At 30.1% G+C, this 20921-nt stretch overlaps 2 protein-coding genes across 2 annotated transcripts; one reads left to right on the forward strand and one right to left on the reverse strand.

The window, feature by feature from the left end:
* Positions 1 to 832: 832 nt before the first annotated feature.
* On the forward strand, positions 833 to 2290 carry LOC136088217 (zinc finger MYM-type protein 1-like). The gene has a single exon (XM_065811900.1). It carries the CDS (start codon positions 833 to 835, stop codon positions 2288 to 2290), a length of 1458 nt encoding a protein of 485 aa, XP_065667972.1.
* A 451-nt stretch (positions 2291 to 2741) lies between these two features.
* Positions 2742 to 18467, reverse strand: LOC100199266 (prostaglandin reductase 1). The gene is made up of 8 exons (XM_065813785.1): positions 18329 to 18467; positions 13172 to 13217; positions 13031 to 13087; positions 12677 to 12850; positions 11505 to 11775; positions 8176 to 8287; positions 7752 to 7873; positions 2742 to 2883 (listed from the first exon to the last, which is right to left on the reverse strand). Exons 1-8 carry the CDS (start codon positions 18444 to 18446, stop codon positions 2773 to 2775), a joined length of 1011 nt encoding a protein of 336 aa, XP_065669857.1. The 5' UTR covers positions 18447 to 18467; the 3' UTR covers positions 2742 to 2772.
* Positions 18468 to 20921: the final 2454 nt, after the last annotated feature.

Consider the following 20921-nt stretch of genomic DNA (forward strand, 5'->3'; position numbering starts at 1 on the left):
GAGCTGATCCTGGTTCAGGAACCATTCCCAATGATGTTGGGAGTTTTGGTGACATAACAGATTATGTGCGTAACATGTGCATCAGCCTTGGAACAATCCATTTTCGAAACTTGGCAGACAGTTATCCAGAAACAAAGCGGGAATACAGTGGAGTGAATCGCTTCCTAAATTCTAGTGTCTTCAAACAGGTTTTGCAAAATGGTGATATTGTTTATTGTGACTGGCTTATTTATTCTCCAGCCAAGACATGTGTCTTCTGCTTTCCCTGCATTCTGTTTTCATCTGACCGGTCACAGTTGTCTGGCTCAGGATTTAAGGATTGGAAGTATATGACACAATACTTAAAATCCCATGAAATCAGTGCAAAGCACATAAAATCAGTTCTCACTTTATGTCAAAGAAGTGTTGCTGCTGGGAGAGTTGACGAGCAATTGCACAACAATATGTTGGAGCAGCGCAATTACTGGAGAAATGTCCTGTCACGCTGTGTTGCAACTATTACTTTTCTTTGTGAGAGAGGTCTCCCTCTTCGAGGAAGCAATGAAGTTGTTGGCTCCAGAGAAAATGGGAATTACTTGGGCGTCTTGGAGCTGATTGGTCAATTTAATCTATTTTTGTCCCAGCACATTTGTACTCATGGCAATCGCGGACGCGGTCACACATCATATTTATCAAAAACAATCTGTGAAGAATTAATTGCAATGATGGGCGAATAAGTTAAGGTTTCATAAAGGATGAGATTTCAAAGTCACGGTATTTTTTAGTTTCAGTAGATTCCACTCCTGATATTACCAATTGTGACCAGCTGACCATCATTCTTCGTTATATTAACATGGTAGATTACCAGCCTGTGGAGCGTTTTTTGATATTTATCAATATATCCAGTCACACAGGGCAGAATCTTGCTGACACACTGCTTCAGTACTTCTCAGATCAAGACATTGACTTCAAAAATTGCCGTGGTCAGACATATGATAATGCCAGCAATATGTCTGGTAAATATTTTGGCATGCAACAAATCCTGAAAAACAAAAACAGTTTAGTGGACTACATTCCTTGTGCTGCCCACTCGTTGAACCTAGTTGGCCAGTCAGCTGTGGATTGTTGCGTTGAAGCAGTTTCATTTTTTAACATATTGAATCGCCTGTATACTTTCTTTGTAGCATCAGCACATCGTTGGGATGTCATGATGACCCATGTTAAAAACCAACCAGAATGCCTTGTTCCAAAATACCCATCAGATACCCGGTGGTCTGCTCGAGCTGATGCTGCAAAAGCAGTGTTCAAGGTGTACCACCAATTACAAAGTGCTCTTCAGGAGATCTCAGGGGATTGTAATCGGAATGGTAGCACCAGGAATGAAGCGGGTTCATTAGCCAAACACATTGATACTATTGAAGTTGCCCTATTGTGTGAACTTTGGAATGACATTCTGCAAAGGTTCAACATTAATAGCAAGTTATTGCAAAGTTCTACAATCGAATTAACTCCAGCTATTGGTCTGCTGAAGAGCTTGCATATATTTTTGGATGAATGCCGAGAGAAGTTTGATGATTATAATCAGAAGGCAGGTGATCGCTGTGGCAACAAAACATATAAATCTGAAAGTCGAAGACAACCAAAGCGTAAGAGACAAATCATTGATGGAGATGCTGCAGATGCTATGGAAGGGATGTCAAGCCAGCCAAACTTCAATGTCAATACCTTCTATGTCATCATCGATCAGCTGAAAAATGCATTAAAAAAACGCATTAAAGCGTACTCAATTGTGCTGCAGAGATTTGGAGTTCTGACTGAGTATGACTCCATGACCGATGAAGATATTGACATTGCTGTTAAAAGAATGGTTACTGTGTACTCGAAAGACCTTTGTTCTGATTTTCTAACAGAATTTCGACAATTTATGTGCTGGTATAAAGAACAGAGAAACTATGAAGAAGGATCAAGTGCACAGAATCAAGTTGATTCAAGTGCTCAGAAGATGTTTAAAATGCTGCACAATTCTGGTGTATATCAAGCATTTCCAAATACTGAAATAGTACTCCGGATCTACTTATGCCTGATGTCAACCAATTGTTCAGGAGAACGTTCGTTTTCTCAATTGAAAAGAATTAAAGATGCAAAACGATCGACCATGGCTCAATGGCGTCTTTCTGTACTTTCACTTCTGTGCATTGAAAGTGATTTGCTCAACAAGGTCAACTTCAAAGAATTAATTGACAAATTTGCAGTTATAAAAGCGCGAAAATTTATGTTATGTATTTTTTGCCTAAAAAATATTCTTTTTTAAATTTTACTTTTCTTCTTTTTGTGGGAAAGTCCGTATTATCTGTATTTTCAGGTCACCTATTAAAATGTGCCTTAGGGCCAACAAAGCCTTAATCCGACACTGACGATTCAACATAAATTTGAAATTAACAACACAAGATGTTTTAGGAAAAACAATATTTCTTTATTTTTCTAAGGCTTAAAAAAAACTTAAACAAAATGTTTTGTTTTAACGAATCTTTTGCTTTTTTGAATTAAAGTATTCTTAATATTTTTTCTTTCTTTCTTTTCTTTGCTTTTTATAGAATAGTTATAAATAATAAAGGCCTTCTATTTTTTGGGCAAAAATTCGGGATATTAGGCCGTATACTTTAAGTAGGTCATGGACACATTTAATATCTTGTCTATAAAACAAAAACGGTGACACATTAAATATCTAGTCTATATGTCACATTAAAAATAAAAAAAAGACATTTGATATTAAAGAAATTTATTATTATCTATTTAGCATTTAACAACAACTTTTCCAACATTAACACTGTGAAATAATCCAATTAACGCTTTTGGCATACTTTCGAATCCCTCAACAACATGGTCGCGAGCTGAAATTTTTCCCTAAAATATAAATGAAAAATAAATAACTACTGAATTAGTGAAACGCACAAGTATCAGCCCGACCTCCTTATCCTACCCAATTACTAACGCTCAACAACACCAACACCAACTTCTAACACAGTTAGTCCACGGTGGAATAAAACTTAGTTAGAAATAAATCATAAATAAAGCGAATCATTCTAAATTTATGAAGAGTTTCGTTTTAAAAACGTGGAGAAAATAATACCGAATTATAATGAATTTATTGAAAAACAAAAAAAAATACAAAATTTTCAACTTCTAATAATCGTTCAATTCTCTCTCAACTCTATAACTTTAAAACACGAACCTTGAGGAACAAGGCCACTAGGCAGAGAAAAAAGTTAAATACTTTCAGGAGCAATTTGGGCTTAAACAATTAGATAATAGATAACAATCTTATAAAAACGTAATGTAAGGAAAAATATAAATAAGACCATAATTGATAAACAAAACAATGCCAAGTGGAATTTATAACTATAGTGTAAAAATTTAAGATTGATGATGATGAAGTTAGATCAAAAATTTACCATAATGTGCATCGATATACCATGATAACGTATATTGATATACCATGATAACGTATATTGATATACCATAACGTATATTGATATACCATGATAACGTATATTGATATACCATAATAATGTATATTGATGAACCATAACGTATATTGATATACCATGATAACGTATATTGATATACCATGATAACGTATATTGATATACCATGATAACATATATTGATATACCATAATAATGTATATTGATATACCTTAATATTATATATTGAATACAATCTTAACACTAACCTAGTTTCACAAGTCAAAATGGTGCACTTTCATAATCAGAACTTCACCACTGTTACCAAATATTTTTCGAATAAATGTAAGTATTTAAGTCAAGTTAAAAATTCATAATTTCCAACTTTAAAGCTTTTTTAATAGTGTAAAAGATATTGAAACCCTCATAATAAGTTAGTTGTCAGGTCAGATCAGTATCATCATGATCACCTTGCTACTGGTAAAATGTAATCAGGTACAGCCTGCTACATGGTTTTTTATTTTGGAGGAGCTTGTTGTAGCATTTAAAGAGACTAACAACATCAACAGCTACAAAATATTGATGTCCCTATTAGTGCTTTCAGTAAGCATTGCCAAGGCCATTTAAAGAGCTCTTTATTACAACTGTGGATTGATTAGCAAGACTGACAAGCAAATGCATAGCTTATTGCATTTGGTAATATGCATTAATCAAATTCTCCAATAAATTGAAGCCATAGTAAAAATAATATTAAAAAAAATATATTTAAACTGTTTCAATATATATTTTACAAATATTTGTGATTTCCAATACAATTTTTTATCTTTTGAAACTTACTTTTTGCAAAATTTACTGGACCTACTTGTTCTTTGTAATTAAAATTCTGCTGTTTTAAATTTGGATCTTCAGTGTTGATGACTATTATCCTTTATATAAATTCCAATAGTTACTGATGTGACCGTGGCATACACTTGCATACCAATAATTAATGCTTAGCTGTGGCATATACTTACATACCAACAGTAATGCTTGGCCATAACATATACTTACATACCAATAGTTAATACTTGGCTGTGGTATATACTTACACGGTGTGTCCCAAAAATAACCGAACTTCATATTTAAATCATATAACATGCAGCGCCATCCATTGATAATTTGCAGCATGAAAAAGATACATTCATCCTCTTTCAAACGCATCTACATTCATGTAAATCGGATGACAGATGTGAAGGTTACAGCCATTTCAATAAAAGAAAAACGTGGCCTAATGTTACAAAACGAAGATGGAACAAAGAGCGAATATAAAATTTTGTGTTATACTTGAAAAAAAATTCGCTGAGACATACGAATTGATGAAAAAAGTTTATGGTGATGATTGTATAAGTCGTACTCAAGTTTATACGTGGTTTACACAATTTAAAAATGGTCGTAAGGATTTAAATGACGATCTGAGGCCAGGTCGTCCAGAAGCTAGTAATCATGCTGAATTGGTGGAAAAAGTCCGTGAAATCATTGGTATCGATGCAAATTTTACTATGAGAATGTTGGCTGAGGAATTAAATACAAGTAAAAACACTATTTGGAGAATTTTAACTCAAGATTTGGGTAAAAGATAGGTATGTGCGCGTTTTGTTCCACATGAATTAAATGAAGACCAAAAAATCGCTCGTGTGGAGCATTGCAAAGACATTGTTGAAACTGTTGAAAACGATCCAGACTTTCTTGATTCGATCATAACTGGTGATGAGTCATGGTGCTTTAAATATGACCCTGAAACTAAGCGTCAATCTGCTGAATGGAAGTCCAAAGACGAGCCAAAACCAAAAAAATTGCGTTTCCAGAAGTCTCCAATCAAGACAATGTTGATAACTTTTTATGATTCGAAGGGTATTATCTACAAGGAATTTGTTGCAGAAGGTCGAACTGTTAATGGAGAATACTATTTAGGCGTTTTAGATCGTTTGTGGAAAAGAATTTGTCGTGTTAGACTTGAATATCCAGCAGGAAAACAACTGCTTTTATTGCACGACAATGCACTGCCTCACAAGACCAAAAAAGTGAACGAATATTTGATGAAAAAACGGATTTCTCTTATCAACCACCCTCCATATTCGCCTGATCTATACCATGTAACTATTTTCTATTTCCAAAACTGAAAACCAAGATGAAAGGAGCATTTTATGATGATATCCCAGCCATTCAAGCAGATGTAACCGAGATGCTGAAAAACATTCTTATAAATAAGATAAAAAATCTATGCATGCGCTGGTTGAATGTGCCAAACGTTGTATTGAGTCTGATGGAACCTATTTTGAATAAATAATAACTTTCAATGATGATATAATGTGTTTTTTATTTTATATCCAAAAAGTTCGGTTATTTTTGGGACACACCGTGTACATACCAATTCAGCTATTTTTCATAAAATCAGGTTTGAATGTACTTTTGTTTGAAGTACATAAAAGTCAATTAAAAACAGGCTTTTTAATTGACTTTTATGTACTTTGTTTAGCACCTTTTAAATCAATCACCGGTTTTTTTTCTTATATTTCTTCTCTTCACTCAAAGACTGCACTCTTTTTGATGCTATTTTTAATCAAATCAACCAGCCCTTTCTCTATCTGCCAATGTTGACAACATTGGCTGGTGGTTAAAGGGAAGTTATCATTGGTGACTTTAATAGCCATCACACTGAATAGCAATTTCATCATGTTCTCATTTAGGTGGTTTAGACCATGTTATCATTATGATCATGCTACCATCATAACATGCTATCATCATGATTATGCTATCATCATGACATGTTATCATTTTACTAAAATTTCTATAATTATTTTAACTTAAAGCTATTGTCTGACGCCATTACACTCTTTCTATTTTAAGTCTTTTTATTTTTATATAGGTCAAAAAAAAAACTTTATATAGTTTCTATTTTAAACAAAGTTTAAAATCATATTATAAATGTAGTTGCACCTGCTCTAGTGGAACTTCTGTTGCATTATTGTAAGGTTGCATCTTTTTTTTTCTTCTATAAATATTACTACAGCCCCTGCTCAAGAAAGAACTGTACTCCATTAAGCAGCAACTCACTTTAACTAGATAAGACACAAGGGAGGTTTAATACACAAGGGAGGATGTTTATTAATTTTTGGAAACTTTTATCACCCCCCATCCTCCCTGTTTATTAATCTAGAAATAATAACAACTCAAAACTAGAAAAAAAAATCAGAAAATATATATATTGACCACTGATAAAAAATTAAAATTTTCAGAGTAATCAGACTTTAAAAATCGTCAACCTTTAAAAAATTTTGTAAATCTGGATTTGTCAAAAATTAGGTTTTCGTTTATTTCTCACCATTGTATAAAACTTATATAAGGAAAGAGGGTGGGGGCAGGCAGAGGACTGTTTATTAATTTTTGGAGAATTTTCCCACCCACCCTAAGCTTATTATTGTTTGATTGTTGTTATCAACAGAGAATTTATATCTCAAACCTAAAATAAAAATTTTATTAAAATTGGCCTTAAAAATTAGAAAATATTTATTTTAGTCACTGATAAAATCAAAAACTTTCAATGTAAACAAGCTTTAAAAATTGTTAACCTAGCAAATCTCGATATGTCTAAAGCTTTTGGTTTATTTTTCGCCTAAATATAAGGCTTATATCAGCATATTAAATCATATAGAAATTATGATGAAACAGCTGTTAAAAAATGAGCATTTGACTGCAAGTCACACTACAATTGTTTTAATTGTGTTCTGTAAAAAAATCCTACCCATCTTTTTATAAAGACCCCCTCCCCTGTTTATAAAATCTGGACCAATTTTCTCACACACTCGTAAACAAGAGTACCTTATATTAAATGAAATATCGGCATTTTTAGTTAAAAAGACAGTTTTTAAAGTTTTATAGTTGTTTAAATTTTAAACAAATAAATAAACTGAGTTTAGTGAATTTAAAAAAACAAGGTATATATCTAATGGATTTAAAACTCACTAAACAATGATTCGCATCTCTTAGAGAATAAATTTAGAATACTTTATCAATTTTGACTGCTTGTTGCTATAATCTGAACCAGATTCAGAAAATAGTAATACCTTCAGAGAGTTTTCAACACTGTTTTATATTTTTCAAATTTTGTCTTGAATTTTAATTGCTTTTAACTGTTTTGAAAGTAAAAAAAAAATATTTTATTTCTTTTGAAAATACTTGATTACAAAAATTAAAATACTTAAAGAATGCAAAACTTAAATAATAATAAAAAACAGAGATGTTATCAAACCAAATTTAATTGTAACAAACCTCTGTTAAGTATCCATGCATCTCCTTAAAAGCCTCAACAAATCGATCTTTGTATAAAGTAAACACCATGAAACCTTGTATTTTCAGTTCATTGTGAATAGCAAAAAGATGGACATAAGGACCTAAACAAATAATAACTTAACTATAATGGTTTTAAAACAAGTTTTACACAAACTGTTAAACAAATAAATTTGTTTATGTAATAAATTATCGTATATCAATTAAAAATCTATTAACAATAATATTTAGTTTAATAATAAAAAACTTGCTAATAATCTGAGTTGTTTATGTAAGAACTTTGTTTCTATGAAAAGAAGGGAGAATTTCTATTGAATATCATACTTTTAAAATAACTAGAAAATAATTAAAAACGGTACTCGCTTTTTTAAATTTTCTATTAATATTAAAAACAAATGAATTTAACCTTTGACTTGGAACATTTCTTTTTCGTTGTATAATGATATAGAGCCACATAATGCAACTCTACCATGCCTATTCATTTCTGACAACGCAATGTCAAACTGGGAACCACCAACCTGTTAAACACAAATAGTCATAAGTAAAACATAAATAAGCTTCTAGATAAGCTTCTAATAAGGTTCTAGATCTCTGTATCTGAACAGACTGTCTATACTTTTCATCTAAATATTATTTTGAAGTTTGTTTTTTTAACCAAAAGATCATCATTTTAACTTAAATCTACTACAACCAATTACCAAGGTCAACAGCCAAAACCTATCAAAGATGAAATCTACTACAACCAATTACACTGGTCAACTGCTAAAATATATCGGTAATGAAATCAACAAATTATAACTAATTTTTGATGTGCTGAAAAAGAATATGACATTAAAAAACATTGTTTAGCTCTAGTTTTTATGATAATATCATATGTATCAGATGCATAAAGTTTTACTTAAAAACAAACTTTTTTTTTGAATAAATGTTAGTATATTTTCTTTGCAAATAAGTCATAACATTTACAACAATTTTCTACTGATTCATCAAATTTACAATAATTTTGTGCTGAGTTTTTTTTACTGATTTTTACATTTACTGATTTATGAGTGTCACAGACAAACATTTGAGTATGCATATGAGTTTTTCATTTAAATTAGTATCAAAAAGTTTATATCAAAAGGCTTTAAAAGCGTGTAAATAGCGCTAATAACTTGTGTGTAACAATGTGTGTGGTAATAATGTATGTGGTAAAGTAACAATTTTGAAACTAAAGTAGTGGAATCTGCTGCAAGAGAATGTAAAAACTTCAATATACAGTACGCACCAAAAGAGTTTAGTTTTTTGGTATAAAAAATAACCTTGTATTCTGCCACAAGTATAACTGTGACCTATAAAAAATTTTGAAAAGAAAATGAACAGAGCTGGTCAGGCTTTCAAACACCTCAAAAAGAAATTCCGAAGGAATGTGTATTTATAAAATACCTGCAATGTTAGCAGACTATTGCTAGACTGGATGAGAGATGCCTGAGATGTTGTGTATATGCAACAGGCAAAGAAAAAAAGAATTTGTATACAACTATTACAAAGGTATTTAGAAGTATTTTTAAAACATTTATAGTAAAGTTCTGTTTAAATAATGTTAACTTAGGTTTTAAACTTTGCGAAAAAGAAGATAAACAATTTTTTCTAATACTTTCAACACTAGATCTTATTGAAACATTTCTGTGGTCACAGCATTAAGAAATTTTAGCGGGCACAGTATTAAGAGATTTTTGCGGTCACAGTATTAAGAAACTTCTGTGGTCACAGTATTAAGAAATTTCTGTGGTCACAGTATTAAGAAATATTTTTGGTCACAGTATTAAGAAATACAGTGGTTTCCATAAATTTAGATGAACTCAATTTTTTTTACATATATGTAAAAAAATACTTAAAATAAAAATTAAATAAAAGTGCTACCGCTATGTTTGATATATAATTTAATAGATAAAGTAAAACTCTATTAAACAGTATCTTAATTTTTTTTACAGGATGTTTATTACTCATTCTATACCAATTAACACAAAATAGTTAATTGATAAGCTTGATTTTATTTTATTCATAAATTTAGACGCACAATCAAAAAAGTCTTATATCTTGTTAATTGATAGTTAATTAGTTTTTTCCCATATTTCTCATTAATAGGCCTAAATTAATACATTTTGTCAAAAAACCTTATATAAATGACTTACCTGGAATTATTTAATCATTATTTAATAAATAAATAAAAGTTAAGTTAGTTTTGCACTAAAATACGCGAAAAATGGGCAAAAGACGTATCACTCAAGGTGAAAGATGGCAAATTATTGCTCACATCAAAGAAGGAACCAAAAGTAATAGAGAAATCACCAGGTTAATTGGAGTTTCTGAGAAATGTGTTCGGACAACGAAGCAAAACTTTCTTCACACTGGTGGTGACAGCAAGAAAACGAGGCCAGGTAGAACCTTGTCAACCACCAGAAAGGACAATAGTGTCCTTTTAAGAGCTGTCAGAACTAATCCAAGAATTAGTTACGAAGAATTGACCAGAGAATTCATAACAACGCAAAATACATCTATTTCTCAAAGCACAGTCCGCTGAATACTTATCAAATATAAGACTGGAGTCTACTCTGCTTTGAAGAAACCGCTCCTGCGTCTATACAATAAACAAAGGAGACTAAAATGATGTCATGAAAGAAGGTATTGGACAATAGTACAATGGAAAAACATTATGTGGAGTGATGAGAGTAACTTTTAGCTTATCAATCGCAAATCTAACATAACAGTCAAAAGAATGGCTCAGGAAAAGTATTACGCCAGAAACATTAGACCGACTGTACAAAGTGGAGGCTCGATAGGAATCTGGTCATGTTTTAATTACAAAGGTGTTGGTATGTGCCAAACATACACTGGAAAAATCAACTCCAGAATATACGTAAAAATACTGGAAAACAACCTAATTCCATCAACTGACCTGCTTATGCTCAATGATAAACCATGGAAACTTCAACAAGATGGCGCTACTGCACATACTGCATACTATACAAAGGAGTGGTTCAACAACAATTATATCAAGACAATACCGTGGCCTCCATACTCACCTGATTTGAACCCGATTGAAAACATTTGGGCTTGGATTGACCGTGAATTGGCAAAGGTTCAAATTTTCACACTTGGCCAGCTGAAGGATGTCCTTAAGGAGACCTGGCATAGGGTCCCAGAAGCGATGTGCAAAAATCTTGTTGAGTCTATGCCTAGAAGAGTTCTTAGTTGTATTAAAGCAAAAGGCGGATACACAAAATATTTGTATATATAAGAAATTTCTGTGGTCACAGTATTAAGAAATATTTGTGGTCACAGTATTAGGAAATTTCTGTGGCCACAACATTAAAACATTTATGTGGTCATGGTACTAAGAAATTTCTGTGGTCACAGTACTAAGAAATTTCTGTGATCTCAGTATTAAAACATTTATGTGGTCACGGTATTAAGACATTTCTGTAGTCAAGCATTAATATAACAGAAAAAAAAAAGATACAAAAAATTCTTTTCAAATTGTTGACGAATGTAATTACTGTATAAAATAAAGCAATCACACAATAAAATTCAACCAATCATTGTATTTAATAAAAAAAAGTCACACAATAAAGTTCCAATCAACCCTTATTATATAAAACAAAATAAAAACACACTATGATAACAACCAATATAATATAATTGAAATTCTATAATTTAAAAATTATAGCAAAAAACAATTTCTCAACAACTCACATTATCAAAAAAGCAATCAATTCCTTTTGGGCAAAGCTCCTTCAATTTTTCTTTCATATTTTCTGTTTTATAGTTAAATGCTCCATCAAATCCTATCTCTTTCAAGTAAGCAACTTTATCATCAGAGCTTGTGCATCCAACAACGTGGCAGCCTTTTAATTTAGCAAGTTGTCCAACTATACTTCCAACAGCACCTGCAGCTGTGTTTACAAATACAGTTTCACCAGATTTTGGTGCGCAGATATCCAAAAGACCATAATAAGCAGTAAGACTAAAATTTTTAAAATTTAAAGTTTTAATTAAAATATTACTGAATAATAGAGCAGGTCGATTTCGGAAATTTAATAAAAATAAGAAATTTAGTAATTTAAAAATTAGTTTAAGTGAAAAAAAAGTGTTCAGTTAAATCTCTTTTATTTTAATGACATTTAAGTTGAGGTAAAATGATTTCATGTATTGATAAATAATAATTAAATAAACAAACAACAACAAAATTTATATTTCCTAAAATTTAAAATCATATAACTACAAGAATATAATAATAATAATAATAATAATAATAAGAATATCTATAAAATTATAAACAATAAAATCATAATGAATGTCATTATTAGGAATAAATATAAACAATAGATTGACAAGAAATGTGTCACTGATGCAGAAACTCGATCAAAGGAGTGACACCAAATAATTATATTAATAATATTGATTAAAAAATAAAACTAATAACAATAACAACTTCATTCATTATTAGAGCAAAAATAATAGTAATTAAAAATCTTTGCATCATTTTTTTCTTTTGAATTTTCATACATATTTGAAAATTGCCACATTTAAACAAGATAAACAAATAAAAGGTTTTTTTAGGATTAGATGAAGTTATGGAGAACAAAAGAAAATGTCAAACAAGTGTAAAACATAAATAATAATAACCAAAAAAAATCAAGTTTGGTAGTCAAAAGGACATCTAATGTTGCCCTTTTGACTTTCTTTTAAACACACAGATTATAAAAGATTTTTATTTTCTGATTAATAGTTATCCAAGTTACAGTTTCTAAAATGCCAAACACTCAATTTCAAAAAAAAAGTTGTATTTGACCTGCCCTATGGAATAGAGTATCATATAAATAATTATAATTATTAAATAAAAATAAAATATCTTTTATAAATACCCTGTTAAACCAAGTACCCCGAGTGCAAGAGATGGTTCCTCCAAATCTACGGGAATCACTTTAAATACTGAGTGCTGCATATCTATTTCCTTTGGTACAAAATGAGTAGTCCACCCGCAAGCTGCAGTGAGTAAGGTACCAACAGGATATTTTTCATTTTTACTTTCAATAACTCTAAAAAAAAAAAATTAATAAAAATAATTAGAAATTATAAAATAATTAAAATATAAAAAAAATAAAATAAATGTAAAGATATTTTAGGAAAAAAGCTTTTAACTCAAGACAAAAAAAAAAACGATTTTGGAAAAAGTTCTAAAACCTCAGTTATTAGAAGAGTAATTTGAACAAAATTACCTAGAAACACCAGTTCCAACCATAATTTGTCCTGGAGTCATATGAGATGCAAAGTACCTTGTGAAATCAAAAAAACATTTATAACAAACAGTAACTTTTTCAAATAATAATATATAATAACAAATTTTTATAAGATCTTACCTCATATATGGATCAACACTTAGATACAAGTTTTCACAAAGAAATTCTAAAAATATGTATTAAACTTTAATTATAAAATTATTTTATAAATAAAGGTCATAAATAAATATAAGATATTGATGTATAAAATATTCTATAAATATAAAATATTGTATAAATATAAATATGTATAAATATAAAAAATTGATATGTAGCAATAAATATTTATTTATAAATATTTACATAAAAGTATTAATATATTTTGATGTATTTATATAATTAAAATATTTGTTAGCAGTAAAAATATTAACTTTATATTTTGAGGATAAGGCCAACATATTTCAACATAAGCAAAAAAAACGTTATAAAACTGAGTTCAATTGAGTTACTTAAAATTTTTAAAGTTTTTTATTTGCAACCATCACCAAAAACACATTGTAAATATAGTTAGACTCTATCTCTATCTGCTCCCAACGTAATAGTGGTTGCTTGCAGCCTTGGTAAGAGTGATTTGATGTGTATATATATATATATATATATATATATATATATATATATATATATATATATATATATATATGTATAAAATTACATAATACTCTTGTTTTGTATTGTTTTTTTAATTAATTTTTTTTATAACTCACCTCCTTAAGGTCGAGAAGGCCACTACAGATGAGGAGACTACTTGTGGTTATAACAAAAGGAGTAAGATCAAATTAAAAATATGAATGAGACAACTAAAAAAAAAAAGCTAAATTTATTATTATTCCTTGCCCTTTTCAAATTCTTTCAAAGCGTTTTGATCTAGTATACTGTGAAAAATATAAGTATAACTAATTTTTATAATCGATGGGTTTTTAAGTTTTGCAATAAAATAGAGCTAGAGCAAAAAAATTTGGTTTAATAAGACGAATTATGTTTTCATAAATATAAATCAAAGTATAAACTTAAATTTCAGATTTTTTTATGATTTTTTTTTTTGAATTCTTAAGAAGAATTTTCAGCTTGGCCATTTTCCATGTAAATTTTTGAACTCTCAACTCTACATGTAAAAACTTAAACTCAAGTTAAAGGGTTAAACAGGTTCTATCTGTTGACTGGCTTTGCACCCCTTCTTCACCTATTAGGCTAGCATAGATGTATTTATAACACATTGTTTCCAGTTTAGGATGTTGAATGCTAGATCTTCTTGACTCAATGCATGGGTTTTGTTTTTATGACTCCAATAAAAAAGTCTAAGCTTGTAGCTATTGGAGTAAAGACTCCAATAGCCACAAGCTTAGACTGGGCATTTACAATCCTAAGAAATCACTCATTTGTCGGGAAACTAGGTTTGAATCCACAGACTATTTTGCTAAGTGCTTTCATTTAGCACCACTTCACTCTATCGCCTTTCTCTTTATTCTATATTGCTCTCCTTAATCTTAAGACTGCACTCTTTCCATTGTTATTTCTGATCAAATTGACCAAGCCCTCTCTTTTTATCCATCAATCAATATAATTGTTGTTGGTGACTTTATTGCTTATCACACTGAATGACTTGGCTCTAGTGTCAGCGACTCTGCAGACGTTAAAGCCCACAACTTTATTCTTTCTCAATCTCTTACTCAAATAGTCAACTTCCCAACTCGCTTTCCAGACAACCCGAATCGTTTACCTTATCTACTCGACTTATGTCTTGTTTCTGATTCTATTCGGTGCTCAGTTTCTCCACATTCACCTTGAAGTGCTTTTGATCACGACTTGATCTCTCTAAAACTATTATCTCATTCTTCTTCATTATTAGAATCCCCCTATCATTGTACCTTTTACAAATGGCCTTTGGGTAGAAATCTTTTGTCTTCCCGCTGACAAATGTGACAAATTCAGGCTGAAAAATGACATATTCAGGTTGGCATGAAACCATTTATTTCCTCTCAACGATTCCTAGTCAAGCCTCACTCTTTTCCATCATTTTTCTCTCATTGTGCTGTTGCAATTTCCAATCAAAACAATTACTTCCATTTCTATCAGCAAAATAACTCTCCAGAAAACAGACATCTGTTTACTATTTCTAGAAACAATTGTAAAAAAGTTTTGTCTAATGCCAAAAGCCTGCTATTCTCAGGTCAAGAAATCTCACATTTCATCTCAAAAAACAGACTCTTGTGACTTCTGGAGAATGTTTAACAGTATTAACAAAAAACAAATCTGCTATTCCATTTCTCTTGCATGGTTCAGATTTTGTCACCTCACCAAAATACTAAGCTGAATAGTTTGCTAAAAACTTCTTATTAATATCATTTCTTGATTGCACAAGTCGCGCTCTACCTGATATAGTCGGCAAACAGGCTAATCCATTGCCTGACCTTTATATCACTCCAGCTTCTGATATCCTGCTTAAACTCTTCTTCAGCTTGTAGTCCAGACAACATACATGTTATAGTCTTGCAGAAGTGTTCTCCACAACTGTCATCTATACTTTCAAAACTTCTTAACAAGTGCTTTATTAGAGTCTTGTTTTCTAGCCTGCAGGGAAGTGGCATCTGTTATCCCTGTTTTCAAAAATTCTGAAGAGCGATCTGACTTACCTAACTACCGCCCCATTAGTCTTCTTCCTATCATAAGCAAGGTTTTTGAGTCTTTAATTAACAAACACCTAATCTCTCATCTTGAATCTAATAACTTGCTTGACATTTAAAAGTCTTTGATAAAGTTTGGAATGCTGGTCTTCTCCATAAGCTCTTTTCTTAAGGTGTATCAGGTAACATCTTTAAGATTGTAGTATAAAAGTTGCCCTCAATGGACAGCACTCTTCTTCATATCCTGTAACTTCAAGGGTTCCTCAAGGTTCTATCCTTGGTCTTATACTTTGTTTAATTTACATTAACAATCTCCCAGTTATCACATCTAAGGAGGCATTGTTCGCTAATGATTCTACCGTTTATTCTTGTCTTGATAAGAAGTCAACACTCTCTGATTGCTTGCAGGGGGGCATTTGAAAAGGATCTCAGTTCTGCTACACCATGGGACTCTCAGTAGCGAACTTTAACTCAGATAAAAATTTTGTTCAGCTAATTGTTATTGCAATAATCTAGATCTTTCTATATTTATGAATGGTAATGTACTCAATAAGTTATCTACTCTCCATCTTTTAGGATTAACTCTTGCTTCCGATTTTTCTTGGAAACCGTATATTAAATCCATTGCAAAATTAAAACATCTACTAAGGTTCTATCTCTTTATAATGCTCAATACGTTCTTACTCTGGATTCTATTCTTTATCTCTATAAATCTCAAATCGGTCTTTGTATGGAATAGTGTTGCCATATCTAGTGCGGATCTTCAAATGATGCCCTTTCTCTTTTAGACAAGATGCAAAAACCCATTGTAAACATAGCTGGACCTGGTCTTGCAACCACCCTTTAACCATTGTTACATTGTTGAAATAATGCTTCTTTTTCTCTTTTCTATAAATACTACAATAGGTGCTGCTCTAAAGAGTAAGTGTCTCTTGTGCCATACTAAAATTCATTCTCGTATTACTTATCATATAGGTGCTGCTCTAAAGAGTAAGTGTATCTTGTGCTACCAAAATTCATTCTAGTATTACTTATCATTTAATTAAGCCTCATCCTTCTACTGTGACTGATTACAAGTGCTCCAAAAATTTTTACTTTTCTAGTTTTTTATTCTCAAACATAAGTCCTTTGAAATTTGCTTCCTTTATCTTGCTTTCCAGATTCATATAATTTGCAATATTTCAACTTCCAATATCAATAGTGGTTGCTTGCAGCCTTGTTGGAAGTGAAGATCTTGAAAAAAAAAAAGTGCCTGAGTTTAAGTCTTTAGAAAAAGAAAATATGACATCAAGATATATCAGCAGATGAATAGAGATTGACATATTCTTTTTTACTGCTTTAACTCTGGTCTTATTGGTATTTTGGAGTCTGTTGTAGCAAATGATTCAATATGTGTCATAAACACACTATAATTTTCTAAAGCAATTTTAGATAATTATGGAAAGGAATGGTATTGTCCTAATTTAGGTTTTTTCTTATAGTTTACAACAGCGCTTTGCTGCCTTTTGATTCAAGTAATAGAATTGTGATAATTATTTATCAAGAGTTTTAAAGGAAAAAAAAAACTTCTAAATGAAATGTATAAAGCTAGTTCAAGGCAATGGTTACAACTGTACAACAGTGTATAACTTCCAGCCAAGATGAACCTTCCTTTAGTAATGCACCTAAACCAGCATAAATTCTAGATTTATTGCTCTATTAAAGTTTACACCTAATAGATGTTTATAAATGTTGGTAATGCCAACTCTTGTAAAAGCATTCCTTATACATTTTTTCAATCCAATTGCATCAGAATTCTCTCTGCTTTTAACATTTATTTTTAAATAGAGAATGTAAACTAATCCCTATTCAAAATCTGTGCTTCAAATAACTTGTCTTTAATGTCCCAATGTAGCCTGTAAATATTGCAGCTGCATGGTCAGTGCTATAAGAGTTTTCCAAATTATTGACCCCATCTTTTTTCTCCAATGCAATCAAATAAGGATAAGATGTGAAGGGACACTCTTATTTTGCCAAGTTATATGCAATAATAAACTTTTTCATAAAGGATCCAGTGGCCTCTTTATGTTGCTTAAATGTGATGCCAGTGAGTCTTTTTACTGATATGGTACTTGGTTTAACCCAGGTAACTCTTTTCTTTTAAAAAAAATTAAAAGTCTAGAAAATATTATCTTGATATCACTATAAATAAAATAATAATATAAAAAGAGGTATTTTTCATTGTATTTTTTACCAACTATTAAAATTTCTTGTTAGAAAAAAAGCTTATGTGTTGACATATAAGTTAAAAATAATTTAATCAAGTTTTTAATTTAGCTATTGTGAATCTCTGTGTGAAAGCCAAGAATTTAACACTTATATTTTAGAAAACAAAAGTAGAAAATTATTAAAATAAATTAAATTCAAAAGAGCAAATAAACTCTTACTTCTATTTAAAAGTTAAATTTAGCTTGATGTGCTTGGATGACCCCTAAAGAAATGACTTAAAAAAAAAAAAAAAAAGATAATCCAGAAGGTGCAAAAAGTAATTATGATTCTCAATCACAATTACTTTTTATGCTTAATTTGAGTTCTGATTTGATATAGCTTGTATATACAGATAAATCAAAATTCTCACCCCCATCAGCTATTGTAGGAAGATCAGTGACTTTCATTTCAAAATCATCTTCCTTAGGAAGTCCATCGAATGCACTTTTGTAATACCAAGTTTTAGTTAATTTGTTATTTTGAGACATCTAGATCAAAATATTATAAAACATAGTTAATTAAAGTTAATTTCTAAATATAACTTAGAAAGAAACTAAATTACCACATAAAGCGTCTAACTTGTACAATAAGTAAATAAAGAAGTAAATTTAAAGATAAATAACACAAGACAGTATCAACGAAAAAAGAATAAAATAAAATAACATTCAAAATTTTTATACTGGAACACATTGCAAATATAAGCATATTAAATTCATTTAAAGTCATTTATAAATAGTGTTTTAAATGACTTATTTAAAACACAAAATTATTTAAATGATTTAGTCTGTTTCACAGGGCCAGTTTAAAAGGGAGGGTAGAGTAAGATAGATATGGGATCAAATGGTTTTAAGGTTTACAAAGTGATCTGATGATTTTATTACTATTATTACAACTTTTTTAATTTTTATACCAGTAATAACATATTTACAAATGTAATAACTTATTTAAACATTTTATAATGACATTGTTTAGTCTAGAGTCTCAAGGCACTTTAAACTGGACTGGCCACTTTATCAGAAACAGATAAGAATAAAAAGTAATTTTTCAGAATAAAAAAGAGTTTTAATAAAATGATCACTTTTAAACCTTTCAATATCCTAATATTTCCTAAAATTAAAAAAAAAAATTAAGGAGTTTTTTTTTTTAATTTTAGGAAACTTTTTGAATTTTTTCGTAGACTACCAGAAATACATTTTAGTATAATCAGGGTTAACAACAGGTGGAAGGGGGTTGTTATGTCTAAGAGGGACATCTCCCCCTCCCACTTTATTTTTGTGCCCCATGACTTTGAAATCCATTTCGTTGGTCCTGAATTTTCAATATAGAATCTTTCAACAAAATCTGAACAACCAAGTGTGACACTTGAACAAAACAAAAAAGTCTTTATAAGATGTAAAATCCTGAAAATGTTCCTTGACTTCACTTGTGTTTTTGGTAAGAGTTATTTACTCTAAATATTCTAGTCTATTTTATTCTCTAACTATTTTAGAATCAACTAACCCTTTTGCAGGCCTAACAGAAATTTTTTTTGATGTTCCAGATATAGCATTTTTTTAAATTTGACAATCTTAACTCAAGTTTAAATATGCATATGTTATATGAGAATGGTATGCAAAAAATTGTTTTGAATTGAGCCTGGGAACAAAAATACCCCAAAATAATTGGTGCACCTACTGCAAATGTAACCGAAATTAGTTAATAAAATACTTTTTTAATGTCTTAATTTAAATTTAAATTCATGAATAGGTTTAAAATTTCATCTGATAATATTGTAGAGTTCAAAAGTTATGATTATGCAAAACTTACAACCCCTTCATTTGTTGGAGGAAAAAAACTTAACATGGTCATTAATTTCAAAACACTAAAAAATTACTAATTTAGTAATTACTAATTTAGTAAATAAAATTAAAAACCAGTTTAAGATTAAAAGTTAAAAAAAAAATCTTACTAACTTATAGACCTCACATTTGGGAAAGGTGCGGCAAACATTTTGGGGAATTTTTGTTCACAGACTCAAGTCACCACAGTATTTTACACAACATTTTCATTTAAGAATTTGCTTTACAATTAGATTAAGCACTCAAAAAAAATTATTTTAACTTTAATAGTAGCATTAAATAAAAAGAAGTAAACAAATACACAGTGCAAAATATTTCAGGAACGCCAGCAGAAGTTTAGATGATTTAGATATGACACTTTTAAGCAACATGCTTAAAAGTGTTATATTTAAACTCCAAACTTATATATTTTCATGCTTATGTCAAATGAGAATTATAACACCCTTAATTTGGGAAGGGTGGAAACTTTACCCAACCAAGACCAAAAAAGACTTTTTAATAACTCATTACCCTTCTCACTGAGAGTAAATTTAGTAAACATTTTTAAAGTTTGCATTTTCATTTGACATAAGCATGAACACACTTAATTTTGGAGTTTGCACAATACCTGAAAGTGTCATATCAATACCATCTTAAAAATCCCGCCGGCCTTAATGAAACATTTACTTTATAATGAGATATTTTTTTACATATAGTTCTTTATACTCTTATACTGTTCAATATAAATAAAAAACAACAAATAATAACTTCAAGTACAGCGTCTTACCAAACGCTAATTAAATAATGCTTACTATTCGACGCTTATGCATACATTTAAATAAAATTATTACTGAGAAATTATATATGATACACACACTTAACAAAGACAATAGAGCTAGCGTGAAATTTAGGTGCTAAATAAATTGCTTAGTTTGCGGTCAAAAACTTAATCACTAAGTATGCGATTAAAACATCTTATTAAATAACGCATCGTCCTATATAGATTTTAAAGGTGTATTTTATACAAACTAAAGCGTTTTAATCGTTTCATTGTAATAAAATATTAAGTATTATTATTATTAGTTTTCTGGTTCTAGTATTAAAATGAGGATAAAATATTAGGTATCTTAATATGAATACGCTAAT

This window comes from Hydra vulgaris, chromosome 12, assembly GCF_038396675.1.
Source record: "Hydra vulgaris chromosome 12, alternate assembly HydraT2T_AEP".
In the NCBI taxonomy this organism is placed as follows: domain Eukaryota; kingdom Metazoa; phylum Cnidaria; class Hydrozoa; order Anthoathecata; family Hydridae; genus Hydra; species Hydra vulgaris.

Bases quoted from the DNA above. Each gene is read 5' to 3' on its own strand.
- LOC136088217 (XM_065811900.1), top strand. From the start codon at position 833: ATGGTAGATTACCAGCCTGTGGAGCGTTTTTTGATATTTATCAATATA.
- LOC100199266 (XM_065813785.1), bottom strand. From the start codon at position 18,446: ATGTCTCAAAATAACAAATTAACTAAAACTTGGTATTACAAAAGTGCA. The intron at 8,288-11,504 runs GTGAGTTGTTGA...TGTGTTTAACAG, and splicing joins TTGATTGCTTTTTTGATAAT to GTTGGTGGTTCCCAGTTTGA. The intron at 7,874-8,175 runs GTTAAATTCATT...TTATTTGTTTAG, and splicing joins AGAAATGTTCCAAGTCAAAG to GTCCTTATGTCCATCTTTTT.